Below are 16,570 nucleotides of genomic sequence, written 5' to 3' on the forward strand. Positions count from 1 at the left end.
CTGTCCAGGACCCCATAGCTGCATGTCCATTGCACATGGCACCCCAGCCTGTGGTGGAGGCATCTGTTGATACAACAACTTACCTGGAAACTGAGGTTCAGCCACGGGGTGAAGGTCTGTAGGCAGGCCCGAGTCAATTGGACCCGGAGCATGCCAGACTGCCATGCCCATCTCGGGACTCAATCGCGAAGCCATTACTGAAGCAGTCTCATATGAAGCAATCCGAGCGGCATTACTATGGCTGCCATATGCCCCAGGAGCCTCTGAAATAGTTTCAGTGGAACCACACTCTTGCTCTCGATCTGACAGAGGCAAGTCAGCAGTGACTGCGCACGTTCGCTCGTAAGCTAAGCGTACATTGCGACCGAGTCGATCTCCATACAGAGAAAAGAGATCCTCTGCACTGGGCAGAGTTTGCTCTTCTCCCAGTTGACCTGAAGGACCAGACGAGCTAGGTGCAGGGAAGGACGCACGTGAGAGTGGTGGGACCCGAGGGTGGTCGTCACCGGTCTCTGTGTGGTCAGGGATGGGATTGTCAGTTATTTCTTTAACCACATTAGGGTGCTGCTGACCCGTGGACCAGCAGCTGAACAAAAGATTCTCCCCCGGCCCTCCACCGAGGGAAAGAGCGGTTCTGCTACTGTCTCCCTGAAAGAACTGCCCATCTCTGAGCTGTCTGTGTCAGCAGTGCCGCTTAGCCTGGCGTTTCTTTGCGGGCTGCGGGGCTGGAGCAGACTGGGCGCCTTCCTGCAGCTTCCTCGGCAGCTTGCTGCTGGGGCTGCGCACGAGGGGTGGTAGCCGCTGGAGGGCGCCCTTGTCGGCGAGCAGACTGAGCTAACTGTGCGGGCAGCTGTGTGGAGGCAGCAGCTGGCGCCGGGGCAGTATGTGCTTAATAGCCTTAGTCTGCTTCTGGGCAGCTGAGAACTGCTGGGTTAAGCTTAACCACACCGCCAAATAAACCAGCCTGGGATATGGAAGCGTCAAGGAAATGAGTTTGCTCGTAGTGGTGCATATTAGCCAGGTTGAGCCACAGGTGTCTTTCCTTGATCACGGCAGTGGACATCACCTGACCCAGGGAGCGTGCGGTCACCTTCATCGCCCGGAGAGCGAGGTCAGTGGTGGCACACAGCTCATCTGAGCCCTGGATCAGCCCTACCCTCCAGCATGTCACACAGCAACTTGGCCTGGTAGGCCTGAAGACTTGCCATGGCATGCAAAGAGGCGGCAGCCTGCCCCACAGCTCTGTAGGATTTCACCACCAATGTTGATGTGAATCTACAGGCCTTGGAGAGGTGCTTAGGATCAACGCGCCAGGTCAAAGCACTCTGCGGACACAGTTGCATCGCAACAGAACGTTTGACAGGGAGGACGCCAGTGTACCCTCGAGCCACGGCCCCATCGAGGGCAGTGAAGGCGGAGGAGGCTGCCGATTGGGGTGTGGCAGAGGGGACTCTCGCTCCGGTGGCCGCATGGAGTTCATTGAGTCGTGACCGTATCACAGAGATGGGCATGTTCCCACAGTGGGAACATGACTCATCCACTAATGCTGCCTGAGCGTGCTGAAAGCCCAAACACATCAGACAGTAATAGTGCCCATCGGAAGGCGGAAGAAAACGGCCACACCCAGAAGCACACAGGCGAGACATCCTAAAAAGAACGTGCCACGTGTGAGCTCTTTTTGTGAGAGGAAACCTCGCAGTTGATGCTGATGTGCCCAGGGAACCACAGACCAGCTGTATACCGGTCATCAGATCAGCAGGCAGGAAGTATGCGATCGCTGTAACAAGCCGTCACACCAACACCGACTGGAAGGCTGCTCGTCTTGAAGAAGCTGACAGAGTCTCAGAAGGCTTTAGGGAGTGAAGAGTGTATGTGCTCTTAGCTCCGAAGCAGAAAAACATAATGCGAACATGCCAGCACACTTCCTGTTATACCCACGCGGTGGGGTGGAGTCTGCTATTCAAATTCCGCATGCCGTGGCATTGGCACTGGCATTGGGCGCTTTCTTGGATCTCAAAGTTGATAGGCTTCTAAGCGAAGCCCCCATTCGTCAGTCAATGACGTTACTCAGAGTGACTGAATGAAAGGGAACAAATATTCTGTAGAAAATATTAAAGGGGTGATGAATTGAGGAATCAACTTTTCCTTGAGCTATTGATATATAAAAGGTCATGGTAATATAAGAATATCCTCTAAGTTTCAGAGCTGAAAACTTCCTTGTTAGTTAAAGAAAAGCTTTTATAGACACAGGCCCAGCAAACATTCCTGTGCTTCATACTGACGTCAGTGCGCGACAAAACAACGCCTCTACAGAATCTACAGTGCATCTAATCCAGTAGCCCCGCCCACTGACTCGTGCTAGCTGGTCAACAACAATACATGCAGAGGAAGATTAAGATATTGCACTATTCCTGGTTGTGGAAGAACACAGTCGCTGCATAAGCTTCCTTCTGATCCTAATATTAGGAATGAGATGTTAAACTTTATTTTTAAAGAAGTTCCAGCTCACGTGGGGAAGACATATTCACTTCAGTTCACTGCGGAATCGTTTGTAAACAAATCTCTGGTCTATGCTGGTTTTGGATCTGACAGGAATGGTGCAACACACCGATGTGAGTAAAACGTGTTTTTATATGTGATAGTAGTATTGTATTGTTATAGATCGTTTTGCTTATGTGTACGTGTCTAACAGAGTATACGCAGCTGGACTCATGAGCTGGACACATATGGGCCAGGGCTCACAAAGCCCAGCCCAGATGAATCTCATTATATTCCGTTCTTGTTCTGCTATTCGCTGTCTCGAGTTGACATCTGAAGGGCGGCGCCGAATGTGTATGTATGTGCACGCGGATCATGCTTATATTGTCCGATCTTGTGTAATATAAATGTGTAATATAAAAATAATAGTCCAATCAATCGCGGGTCAATGAGAAATAAAACATTGTGTTTGTTTGATAAAGACGTTTACGAGCCCTGTGATCGAGATAATCATTCTGGTTGCCGCTTCTCCCTCACTCTCTCCCCTCCATTATGTGAACTGGTAGCTTAAGCTCATTAAATATGCTAATATTATCCAGTCCTAGCCGTGAGCGTTTACTTCCGAGTCTCCAGTGCTGCATGCCCATAAAAACCCAGCATTTTGGAGAGAGCCTCAAAACCAGTGTAGAAAATAGCCTATTACTTATTAGTTATGATTTTGAATGTAAAAACCACACAAACATCATTAGTTGACCTCAGATAAGTATAAAAAAATAAAAAAGCCAGTTCATGACACCTTTAAAATTTGAAATTTCATTCTATTTTCTGTATATTTAGCTAAGATTTCTGTCATTATTAGATTTCCATGTGCCTTTCCCTGAGATGGTTGTGAACTGATGCCAAAATATTTGACATCAGCAACTTAGGAATCCCAAAAGATTAAGTGTTTGCCTCCCACAGATAAATGCAATTTAGCTTAATGCATTTAATGGGAAATTATATAGTGAGGATTGTGCTTAACTTTGGACATATTCACTTTATAAGTTGAGAATTTAAATATTTTTTCTTTAAACACAAATTGGATAATCAAAGAACTATTCTACAAACATATCTCTGCAATTTATTCCATAACACAGTATAGTGGAACAATTTGTCTTATACCAGAGTGCTGAACCAGTGGCCCCAACTAGCAAAATAACCTACAGCCAATTTTCACTTTAAACACACACACACACACACACACACACACACACACACACACACACACACACACACACACACACACACACACACACACACACACACACACACACACACACACACACACACACATTTGTTTTTATGACATATGGGGACATTCCATAGGCATAATGGTTTTTATACTGTACAAATGGCATTTTCTATCCCCTTACACTGCCCCTGCCTCTAAACCTACCCATCACAGGAAACATTCAGCATTTTTACTTTCTAAAAAAAAACTCATCCTGTATGATTTATAAGCATTTTGAAAATTGGAGACATGGCCAATGTCCTCATAAGTCATCCTCTCCTTGTAATACCTTCTCACAGAAATGCGTATAAATAGTACGAGTGTGCAATGTCGTGGAATGTATACGCCAAAACTCATTTTGGCGTGTCTATGGCACGCGGTTTTTCGCGTGCATATGAGACACATTTTATGGCGTATTATACATACGAACATACGAACTGTTTTTTTTACAGTAACAAAATCTTAACACAAAACAACGAGGATTAAAATAAGATATTCGTTTTTTTTTTAAAGATATATGTTTGGCCTTTGTATGCCTTTATTGGATAGGACATATCCTCCTGTTATACAAAATTGACGTTGAATAATTTTTGCTGATGCTCACATATGTTTAACTGGAAAAAGTTAATATTGGATTAAAGTCATACAGAGTCAGGGTCATAAAGGGCTGCACCTTTATCTCCTTCATTCAGTCTTTGCTTAGTTTAAGAGAAAAGCTCATCAAGGACCTTGGAGATGATATCACCTTGGATGGATACTGAGACTGTTACAGAGCTAGAAGTGTAGAGTCCCTCAACTCTGCAAGAGTTTTGACCAAATAAAACAATAATGGAAAGATTAGGTATTTGTGTTTTAGCAGTGCTATTTGTAATCCATGGACCCTCAATTGTGCAAGGTATGTTAAATATAATGCTTAAATCAAATATTTCAATGTTTTCTTATTCTTATACTCTATATTTTGCTGTACAGTGTTTGCACTTGGAAATATGAATTTTTTTTTTTAGTAATCCTGTTTTAGAATATATTTAATAATACAATATCTATGATCTTTACAATACTCTCATCATCATCAAAAATCATACAATACTCTCATCTACTTCATGTATTTATTTATTCATTTTGAGCAATGATTCCAATAGGAATAATTGCCCACTTTAGAGCTCAAATATTAACTTCATACAAAAAAAGTTAAATGTAACCACTCAGAAAACAACTATACAAACAAAAAATAGCAATTTTTTCTTCAATCTTCAATTTTTTTTGAAGAAAAAGTGCATATTGTTATGTAGTGTGAAGTCTTATGTTTGAGAAAATATAAGGGGACACTAACTTTATCAAGTCTTTCACAATTTTTTTTTTATTTTTATATTTTACTAAAATGTGTCCTATGTTGTGATGGAAAGAATTAAGAATATAGGGTGTCACACCAAATGACAACAGAAATGAACGCTTTTATAGTGGTTCCAAAAAAGTTTAAATATTCTGAGACAAAATCTTACCATGTGCATATGTAACATGGCCTTCAATAGGATCCTTCAATTAATTCAACTTTACATTTAAAAACTGGATATGGTGTCACACGGGAGGACATGTTTTTCAGTGATAAAATGTATCAAGTTCCTATGTGTTTAAAAATGGGTGTCATTTACTAAAATAGACATTAGGTATTTTTTTACATTTGTGTGCTTTTCTTTTAAATGTATAAAAGTTGGAATTTACTGAACCATGCTTGAGACAATCACATCATAGGACAATTTTAAGTTTTGGCTCAAAAAATTTAAAATTCTAAAGGCAAAGCAGTTTTTTTTTTATAACAGGTCCATGTAAGATAAAGAAATGTTTAACCATTACTGCATTTTAAATTTGATTTATAATTGATGCTACCAATTATATTCATTTTTATCTTGTGTGACAATAAAAATGTCATGTCAAGTCAACAAACCAACTAAATGCTCAAGGTAGTAAAAAAAAAAAAAATACAACTATCCAATAGTACCCTATAGCTAGGCCTAATTTATAGGAAAAAGTTAATTTTATAAAAGTTACTTTTGGCCAAATAAAAAAACGACCAGGGGATTCATATGAATGAACAATTGGGATGACAGTGAGTTGAACAGGTGAGTTTACACGATATATATATATAAAAAAAGAGTGAATAAAAATGAGTGAGCTACATTTGGACAACTGTTAAACGTACATCGGCTGTACTTGTTGGACGAACGAGTGCATTCGATAACACCCACTATGGCTGAACCAATTCACTTGCCAATCCTACAAACGAAAGATAGTTACAATTTAAGTAAAAACTTTTATCCCCAATAAAACAGCTATTGTTTGTACGCCCTGCACAGATTCTCGTTGGATAAAGTAGCTCTTTAAAATGGAAGATCTACATTAGCTATACTATTCTACTTTCAGTCCACTGAAAAAGCTTAGCACCATTGGAACTTTAGTTTGTAACATCATAACTGTTAGTAGGCTATAGCAAATGTGATTACGCATTCGCATGAGATAGATTTCAGATGTTCTACACAGTGGCTAGCTCCTAAATCCATAAACGTTACTCATTGATAAGTTATTCCTTACAAACGCGACCCAACCCCCAAATTCCCATAGAAACGTAAGTCAGGGTCTTTAAGATTTAAATTAACAACAACCTTTATATTTGCGTTTGGCATTTTTCCAGACTAAGCAAATGCTAATATGTAGCTAATGAGCTGACCTTGACACCTCTCAAACAGAAACATTTTTTTCTTCTTCTTTCAATTAACTTATTTTATTCTTTTGACTACGTGAATACATATTTGTCCCATTTCCACTTGCCACAATTTATTGCCATTACTGTAAGTGATTTTGGTCAAATTAGATTACTGGTCAGACAAAATTAACCCACATTTCTCTGAGCAGGTCAGTGCACCAGCAGTCAGTTCCAATGTAGTAATGGTCAATGTATAAGTCAAGACTGGAGGTGTGATGGAACAAAGGACTGTACAGATGACTCTGATGAACTTAACTGTCGTGAGTAGGCTATCTCTGGTTGAACACTGACAAGATGTCATGTGAAAGCATCTGCCAAATTCATAAATGTAATGCCATTCATTATTACGCACAGGAAATATTTTCATACATCTTTTCATTGTATTTTCAGCTTTATCAACTTGTAGCTCTGAGGAGTTCAAGTGCCTGACAGGAGGGGAGTGTATTCCTCAAGCATTTGTATGTGATGGAGATCCGGACTGCACCGATGGCTCAGATGAGCAACGAGCCTGCAGTATGTCTACATGTGCCTTAAATGACTAAAATAATGCTGTTAATTCAGCAGTAAAAATGGAAGTATTAACACATGTGGTCTATGACCCTACTGTTTGTTTTCTAAGGTGGTCAGACATGTAGCCCAAACCAGTTCACTTGTCGAGAAGGGCAGTGCATTCCCAAACAATACAGATGTGACCATGTATCAGATTGTTTGGACAGCTCGGATGAGAACAACTGCAGTAAGAACGTTTCTTTCTACTGTAAAAAAAAAAAAAAAAAAAAAAGGTTATTTTTTAACAGTATGTCACTAAAAAAAATCTATAAGACATTCAGAATATTTAGAAAATTAGATATGTAATATGTCAATAAAAAGTAAAATAAGTAAACGATAAATAAAAAAATAAAAAAATACTAGCACTTTGAGATTTTCTTTAAACTGTAAAGTGCTTTATAAATAAAATGTATTATTATTATTATTCAATTCTAACTAAATTCTCTACAACTGTGGTCAAAAGTTTACATATACATAGCCCTTGCAGAATCATTAATATGTTGAGAACACAAAATAAGAGGGGTCATACACAATTTATGTTTATTTAGTAGGCCTACTAAATTCTATTAAGTTTTTTTTACTTGTGGGTGCGGGACACTTGTGGGTGCCGGGATAGCAAAATAAAGTAAATTGTGACAGTATACCCCAACATTTTTCATACAGTGGAGTACCAGTAAAATGTATTAAAATTTGGGACCAAAATTATTCAGACACTTTGACATGACCATGTTTTGTCGAGTGTGTTTTCATTAATTGCTAATGTTACCTTTTACTTCACAAATTTAACACAACTAAGTATTGCTTAGTAATTGATTGAGCTAAATTGGTATTATCTAATTGTGTACTTAAATTTAACAGCTGATTGGATTATTGTAATCCATTTCTATCAGTTATCCAACATTATCAAGATGAATTTGTTCTGACACAGTTCAACTTTTGAGTTCTTGCCATATTTTATTTCTATTTTCTAAACTATAGCGAATAAACTGTGATAATGTGAGAAAATGTCGAAGATGTCTAAATAAATTTTGGCTTGACTGTATACATGGTGGCAGTAAGAACAGTAAGAACTCTTCTACTGTACAATGAAAAGAAATTTGCCATTTAGCATTTTCAGTAGCAATACAAACTCCTACTGATCAGTATATAGAAGCTTAAAAAATGGTCAGAAAGTCAGAAAATTATTATTATTTTATACATTTTACATTGTTATATGCATTACATTTTTATACATTGATCCAGAATGAACTTCAAAAACTCAAATTTATTGCAAACAGGCCCGTGACGAATGTTACAAAGGTCTTTAGCAATGCTATCTTTACAAGAAAAAAAGGCATATGACCACTTTTAATTGTCCAATACACATAAAAAACTCAAGATAAATCAGTTACCAAAATGACAAGGGAATTCTGGTGATGGATCTGTAAAAAAAAAAAAAAACTATCATCATCAGGTTTTGGAATGTCAATAAAAGCATCAAATTTCCTCTTGTTGAATCCAGATTACCCAGCTTGCACAGAGAAGACATGCTCTAATGGTGCTTGTTATAACAACACTCAGCACTGCGATGGGATACTAGATTGTCGAGATGGATCAGATGAATCCAACTGCAGTGAGTGAGAGTTTAGTATCAATCAGAGACTCCAATAAAGCATGTTCAGGTTAATGTTCAACATTTCACCATGTACATCATCATGGTAATTTCCTTCCATATTCATTGTCTTTCTTCCCTGAAATAGCGAGACATTGTCAGCCGCATCAGTTTGAATGTGCTAGTGGATACTGTATCCCAATGGGCTTTGTCTGTGATCACTGGGATGACTGTGGTGACAACAGTGATGAGCAAAACTGTGGTGGGTCCCACAATACATCTCACCTATTCTACCAAAACTGATGGCATTACAAAAAACTAATGTATCAGGAAGTGAATGTGGGTGATTTGAGTTCTCCTTTCATAAACAGTCAAAATATACATTCAGTATTTGATAAAAGTACCAAAAATACCTTGTTTTTACCGTAATTTTGGACATAGTAGTATCATGTAATTTTGACTACCACACTGTAAAAAAAAAAAAAAATGTTGGTTTTTGTTGGTTTAAAATTTCGAGTTTATTGAAATTAAAATTTTGAGTTGATACAATGAAGGAAATTTGTTTAATAAATAGAAACTCAAAATATTATTCTATCTGAACCACATACAAAATTGGATAAATCATGAAAATCGCACTATTTGACATGTTTCAGTGCGTCATCAGAAATAAAACACACACAATTACCCAATATGCTTACAAAATCTTTTAATAATATTTTAATAAAGGTTGTCAAATCTAAAAAAATGTTCATTGTATTAACTCAAAATTTTAAGGCAACCAGGTAACTTTTTTGCTAAATAATTTTTTACAGTGCATGTAAGTACCATAGTATACATAGTTTTTTTTCTGCCACATAAAGCCCTGCTATGTTGTCTTCTTTGACAGAGTATCGGACCTGTAGTGGGTCAGAGTTTGCCTGCAGTAATGGCCGCTGTATGCCTCAGCAGTGGGTGTGTGATGGCATCAACGACTGTGGAGACTTTAGCGATGAAAATGGATGCGGTGAGAGTGACACCTTTCTCCTGTCAATATACAATAGATTCAGACAAATCTATGGAGTTGAAAACAAAGGATTATTTAGTTAAACCTATGTGCTGAGGATTTAATATTTTCAGACCCAGGTATCCGAGACTGTTACCCTGGTGAATGGCCCTGTCCAGGCTCTTCAATGTGTGTCCCCATAAACAAAGTTTGTGACGAACACCTTGACTGCCCTGGGGGAACAGATGAGAGCAATACTACAGCACACCTGACCTGTGGTAAATACATAAAAGACATATAATGAAATTACAATATATATATATATATTAGAAGTTAGAAGTAGGAAAAATGGTTAAGCTTAAGGATTTGATTGAGTTTTACAAGAGCCAAATTGTGATGGCTATAGGGCGATAGGGTTATGTTTGGCCAAGGCTCATTGGTGTTGCTACTGTAGCTCAAATTGCTCAAGAAGTTAATGCTGGTTCTGATAGAAAGGTGTCAGAATACACAGTGCATTGCAGTTTGTTGCACATGGGGCTGCATAGCCGCAGACCAGAAAGGGTGCCTATGCTAACCCCTGTCTACCGCCAAAAGTTCCAACAGTTCCAAAGTTCAAATCCAAATCCAATCAAGATCAAATCCAAATTTATGAGTTCAGTGTTATGGCATTTTAAAAATGATTATGAGCTCAGTGTGATTCTGAGCTCATAAATTTGGATTTGATCTTGCGATGTCAAACAAATTGACATTAAATTACCATTAGCAAGCTCCTTAACAAGCCTATTACAGCAGTCACAAAGTACTAGTTGCCAATATAACTATGGTATGCCTTGAACATAACCTCAATCACACCCTCAGTTTTACAGGGCAATTTAGAGTTTTGAGTTTTTATGTGTATTTAGTTTTTACTTTAGTCACATGTGTCTGGGTGGAAGTCACATTTTATTATTATACGATGACCACGTTATGTATGTGACAGACAGCCTGTGATCGCTCAGTTGCCACAGATACTTAAATTAACTAACTACCTCTGATAACACTTTCTTTCCTGTAGGTTTAAACCAGTGTTCTGCTCTGAGCTGTGAGTACCGCTGTCATCCCAGCCCACAGGGTGGAGCCTGCTACTGTCCCGATGGCTTCACTGTGGCCAATGACAGTCGCACATGTGTGGGTCAGTGCATGAAACCCCTTTATTATCTCATTACAGATCATAATATTTTTATCTAAATCTGGATAATATCACATTATACTGGAGAGAATGATTAATGTGAGTTTATACAATTCAGTTTTTACCCTTAATTTACTGGATTAACACTTTAAAATGGATTTAGCATGTGGTTTAATGACTCATAAGGATGTCTGAGATAGTGAAAAGGAGAAATCGTTTGAAAATCTATGTCATGTTCTCAGAAATAAAAAATATATATTCAGATTACTTTTATACATTTTTGATAGATATTAAGTGGTGTTAAATTAAGGCAATTTTACACCTTACAACTCAAATGCATGTGAGTATAAATACTTTTTATTATTCGTTTTTAAAAAAACGTATTTTAGTTATTATAGTTTTTCATTATACATGAAAACAAAATGGTTTCTTGTCAAATGACAATAAAATGGCTTCCTGCATTTTGGTTTTGCCCACTTTGATTTGATGGACAAAAGATAAAATATTATTTATATTTTAAGACTTATTTAAGACTATTTTAAGAACTTATTTACTGCTTAATAAATAAAAAAAATAAAAATAAAAAAAAGATTCAACCAATCTAAATTTGTTAGAATCTCTGGACTTTTACACCACCTAGACATGACTTAATCCCAACAAAAATATCTAAATTACAAAAGAAATGAGTCACATTATTGACCCATGAATGTGGTTTATCCTCAGACTATGATGACTGTAAAATTTGGGGTATCTGTGATCATTTCTGTGAGGATCGCCCAGGCACACATCATTGCAGTTGTGCTGATGGATACTTCCTGGAGCAGGGTCATGTCTGCAAGGCCAATATTTCAGGTGAGTGGAAAATAGCACTGAAAATGCTTATTTTCGGTGCTAAAATTTGTCAAATTTCAAATGTCAAATAGTGCTAAATGAGTGGTATTTCTAAATTGAATTAAAATGTATTTTAGTGCTTCAAACTATTTGTTAAAAATTGGAATACAGGATCATGCCAGACCTTCCTGGAGTAGGAATCCCATTCGAATTTAGTAAAAATTGTATTTGCACAAATACACAAAAGTCTACTTTGCTATTAAAAATTCATAATTTTGTGGTTAGTTCCATTATGTTATTTGCATTTAATTTGCGTTTTCATCACTGCCTGCTGTACAGATGGTATACCAGAACCACAATAGTAGTATAATGCAGATAAAAATACAAATAGCCAAATTGTATAGCATTATAGTCAACTGTTATTTGACATTATAGGTTGCGCACAGAATTTTTGAACTTAATAACATCTCTTGTCTTTTTGGTCCTCACAGGAGGTTTACCACAGCTGATCTTCACAGATGGGCGTGATATTAAGATGGCAGATATACATGGGCGGTTTGTCAGACTTTTGGTCCAATCAGATGGTAAAGGTTATGCTGTGGGTGTTGGTTACAACTGGCACACTCAAAGGATCTTCTGGACAGATACCAATTCTCAGAAGGTGTTTCATGGTTTATAGTGTGACATTACACATTTAAAAATAAATACAGTTATGTTCACAATTTATTTTTATTTTTTTCAGGTTTACTCCATAAATTTTGATGGTAGCGATAAGACGGAGGTGCTGTCTGAAGCAGTGCACAATGCCCAGAATGTGGCTGTGGACTGGATTAACTTCAAGCTGTATCTTGTTGAGGAACGTGTGGAGAGAATTGAAGCATGTGATTACGATGGGGGAAACCGTGTCACGCTGATCGCAGAAAACTTGGTGACTCCTCATGGGCTTGCTCTGGACCCAACTGTAGGGTAAGTACAGTATGTGAGTGGATGTGATTCAGTTTGTTGTAAAGGAAACTTTAACTTGTCTACCTTCTTGTCTGATTTGCTTGATCTTTCTCCTACAGATACATGTTCTTCACAGACTCTGGATATAACAAAGATGATGTAAAATTGGAGCGGGCCTTCATGGATGGTAGTAACCGGTTTGAGTTGGTTAAGACGAGACTGGGTTCCCCTACTGGAATCACCTTGGATTTGGTTACCAAGAGAGTTTACTGGACAGACAGCCATTTTAACCTGGTAGAGACTGTCACATATAGTGGCTTGGACAGGTATTGTACTCCACAAATCTCTATTTTTTAAACCTTTTAGGAACATGTTAATGAGTGTCTCTCAACCAGGGGGCCAGATCCCACTAAGAAGCCTTAGCAAATAGCCAAGGGGGCCATTTTATTGCATCCGCTCAAAAATAGTTTTATATTTATAAAATGCACCTTCGATGGGATTTGGTCAAATTCCATGGGTTTCATCCTACATTAAAAGTGAAGAACACATTGAAATTTATAAAGACAAAAACTAGTTCTTATTTATATGGCAACTGAAGAGCATGCTTACAAACTTGTTGTGATCATAACAGTAATTAAAGGAGCCCTAGAATGAAAAATGTAATTAGCCTTGCCATAGTGAAATATCAATCAGTCAATCAACTTTATTTATATAGCGCTTTTACAATCACGATTGTGTCAAAGCAGCTTCACAGTGTCAAACAGGACAATATTGCAACAAAATTAGATTTGGCTGTACAGTCGTTCTGGAGAAAACAGTAATGTTATCAGCTTATTTTAATTTATCATATAGAGACAATGTTGGGAGATCAGTATTATAGTTTATAGAATTAAATAAGACCTAATTCATACATTTTATTTGTATATTTAGCTGAATAACTTTGATCATAATTTTAGTGTCCCCAACTGAGCAAGCCAAGCCAAAGGCGACAGTGGCAAGGAACCAAAACTCCATCGGGGCATGATGGAGAAAAATAAACCTTGGGAGAAACCAGACTCAGTCGGGGTGCCAATTCTCCTCTGGCCTATTAACACACCGTGTATGATTATTATTCTGACAACCTTACAGGTCAGAAATCATATTAGATCGGAATATTCAAAATGTCAGGGTATCATACAAGATGGTCAGGTTTATGGTCAGGTTTAGGATGGTGCATCGATTAAACAGGAGTATGAATACTTGAAAGATCGGAGTAATTGCGCCGGAGACGGGTTTTTTGAGCATGATATGCCGGTAAGGCAAATTCAGAATAGACACCAATTGACACGGTCTCAGCAGACACTCCAGGATGCGTTGGTCATGTCCAGGCGCAGGTCCACCATCCCATCCGGACACGGCCTGGATCCGGGATAAACCTTGGGATAAACAGAGCGTAAATGTTATTAGCGTAAATGCCACTCTATTTATGATGTAACGAGTACATCAGGTGTTATTGGAAGTGTTCCCGGTTCTGGCTGACTTAGTTAATGCAGCCTAATAATCAGTCAATTGATTTGAATAATGAAAGTTAAAATTGTTCTATGTGTATGTCATAGTAAAGAAATGCGTTTTTAGTCTGGACTTAAACTGACAGAGTGTGTCTGCTTCCCGAACAATACTAGGAAGACTGTTCCAGAGTTTAGGTGCTAAGTAGGAAAAGGATCGACTGCCTGCAGTTGATTTAAATATTCTAGGTGTTATCAACTGGCCAGAGTTTTGAGACCGCAATAGACATGATGGAGTATAATGTATTAAGACCTCGCTTAAGTACTGGGGAGCTAAACCATTTAGTGCTTTGTAAGTAATAAGCAAAAATGTATGCGATGTTTAATAGGGAGCCAGTGCAGTGTTGACAGAACTGGACTAATATGATCATACTTCCTGGTTCTAGTAAGAACTCTAGCTACTGCATTTTGGACCAGTTGGAGTTTGTTTATTAAGTGAGCAGGGCAACCACCCAGTAGAGCATTACAATAATCTAGCCTTGAGCTCATGAACGCATGTACTAACTGTTCAGCATTTTGCAATGAAAGCATGTGCCGTAATTTGGATATATTTTTAAGATGGTAGAATGCAGTTTTACAGATGCTAGAAACGTGGCTTTCAAATGAAAGATTGGTATCAAAGAGCACACCCAGGTTCCTCACTGACGACGAGGGCTTGACAGAGCAGTCATCAAGTGTTAGACAATATTCTAGGTTACTACTTTTGGAGCTTTTCTGTCCAATAATTAAAAATTCAGTTTTATCTGAATTAAGTTGCAGGAAATTAGTATTCATCCAATTGTTTATATCAGCTATGCATTCCGTTAATCTTGTGAATTGGTAGGTTTCATCAGGGCGTGAGAAAATATAGAGCTGAGTATCGTCAGCATAAGAATGGAAACTAATGCCATGCTTCCTAATGATATCTCCCAGTGGTAGAATATACAGGGTGAAAAGCAACGGCCCTAACACTGAGCCTTGCGGTACCCCATACTGAACTTGTGATCGATGTGACATCTCTTCATTTACTGCTACAAACTGATAACGGTCAGATAAAACCATGCCAATGCAGTTCCACTAATGCCAACATAATTTTTGAGTTTATTCAAAAGAATAATGTGATCGATAGTATCGAATGCAGCGCTAAGATCGAGTAATACTAATAGAGAGATACAACCACGATCAGATGATAAGAGTAAATCATTTGTAACTCTAATGAGAGCAGTCTCAGTACTATGATAAATAATAAGAGTTCAGTACATAGACATCACATACTTTGAGTCTCAAACACCATTGCCTCCTACTTCTTATGTAAATCTCGTAAATCAAAAACACCACTGAAAAAAAAGTGCTTCTCAACATAAACCCAACCGTAATGCAAGCGTTGGGGATCATTTATATGCAATCCCCCAACTTTTGCATCTGTCCAAACATGTGCAATGTCAGGCGGAACTACAGCCGAATCATCGAGAGAGATTCGAGATACATTGAGAGATACATTGCAGATAAACAAACTTCTCTCATGGACACATGTCATGTTCCAGGCTGTGCAGGAGACTTTTCTACCCTTCCCACAGATAAAAAAAATGTCAAAAGTCATGGTTGATGTTTATTATAATCGGATACCACAACAATTGAATTCAAGATTGTTCGTTTGTTCGGCCCATTTCAAGCAAGCTTCGCTCAATGTCTTAAACTGAAGAAAGTGGCAATTACAACTGTATTCCTGCAAGCAGTTAGTAGCGATTTTATCCACTTATTGACTGTTTAAACAATTTCTGATTAAATTGAAAGTTTCTTAAAGAGACCGCATTGTCTAGATGATGCAAGATGCTAGTACAGTAACAATAGGAAACACCAAGTACCATACAAAACACATAAACTGTGTTTGATGTAAGATACTTCAGGACAACGCTGCTCCTCGACTAAAATAAACATCTTTGGACTCTGAAATAACAGCTCGAGCCACAAGATCTACAGTGCGAGGTGAATGCAGGATCCCGAAACGCAGGACAGTATTTGGAAACTCTGCTTTTTCTTGTGTGGTCGCTCGTCAGTGGAATATGTTGCCTACAGAGCTAAAAAAAAGCACACATTTTTACACCTTCACACGCCAAGCAACGAAATGGCTACTATCAAATCAAATTTGTATTTGTCTTTGTAAATCACATTTTGACATGTGACCAGATATGTGTATGTGTGTAAGTGTGTGTTCTAAGGTCTAAGTATATGAAAGGTGTGAACATGACCTTTTTTTTTGGCAAGTGTAAATCTTATTACTCATGTATGTTTATATATTGAAGCATATATGACCCAACATTGGGTTGTTTTTTACTCAGAATTTTTTAGAGTGTAAAGACAAAGGATAATATTATTTTGTATTACAAAATACAACTGTAGATACGTTGCTTACAGATCGTTCACTCGATCCTTCTAGCAAACTTTTAGCAAACTTTATAAGTTAAAACGACAGTC

General features: G+C 38.1%; 1 protein-coding gene across 1 annotated transcript in view; it reads left to right on the forward strand.

The window, feature by feature from the left end:
• Positions 1-1,910: 1,910 nt before the first annotated feature.
• The window catches only part of lrp2b (low density lipoprotein receptor-related protein 2b), a 62,586-nt gene continuing 47,926 nt past the window's right edge, over positions 1,911-16,570 (forward strand). Inside the window, exons 1-14 of the mRNA XM_067429580.1 lie at positions 1,911-2,049; positions 2,662-2,832; positions 6,656-6,766; positions 6,897-7,019; positions 7,126-7,242; positions 8,557-8,667; positions 8,795-8,908; positions 9,533-9,649; positions 9,763-9,906; positions 10,683-10,799; positions 11,520-11,648; positions 12,119-12,288; positions 12,370-12,593; positions 12,692-12,898. Coding sequence (XP_067285681.1) covers positions 1,911-2,049; positions 2,662-2,832; positions 6,656-6,766; positions 6,897-7,019; positions 7,126-7,242; positions 8,557-8,667; positions 8,795-8,908; positions 9,533-9,649; positions 9,763-9,906; positions 10,683-10,799; positions 11,520-11,648; positions 12,119-12,288; positions 12,370-12,593; positions 12,692-12,898 — 1,994 coding nt within the window. The remainder of the gene's footprint in view (positions 2,050-2,661; positions 2,833-6,655; positions 6,767-6,896; positions 7,020-7,125; positions 7,243-8,556; positions 8,668-8,794; positions 8,909-9,532; positions 9,650-9,762; positions 9,907-10,682; positions 10,800-11,519; positions 11,649-12,118; positions 12,289-12,369; positions 12,594-12,691; positions 12,899-16,570) is intronic.

The sequence above is a fragment of the Pseudorasbora parva genome, chromosome 21 (genome assembly GCF_024679245.1).
Source record: "Pseudorasbora parva isolate DD20220531a chromosome 21, ASM2467924v1, whole genome shotgun sequence".
In the NCBI taxonomy this organism is placed as follows: domain Eukaryota; kingdom Metazoa; phylum Chordata; class Actinopteri; order Cypriniformes; family Gobionidae; genus Pseudorasbora; species Pseudorasbora parva.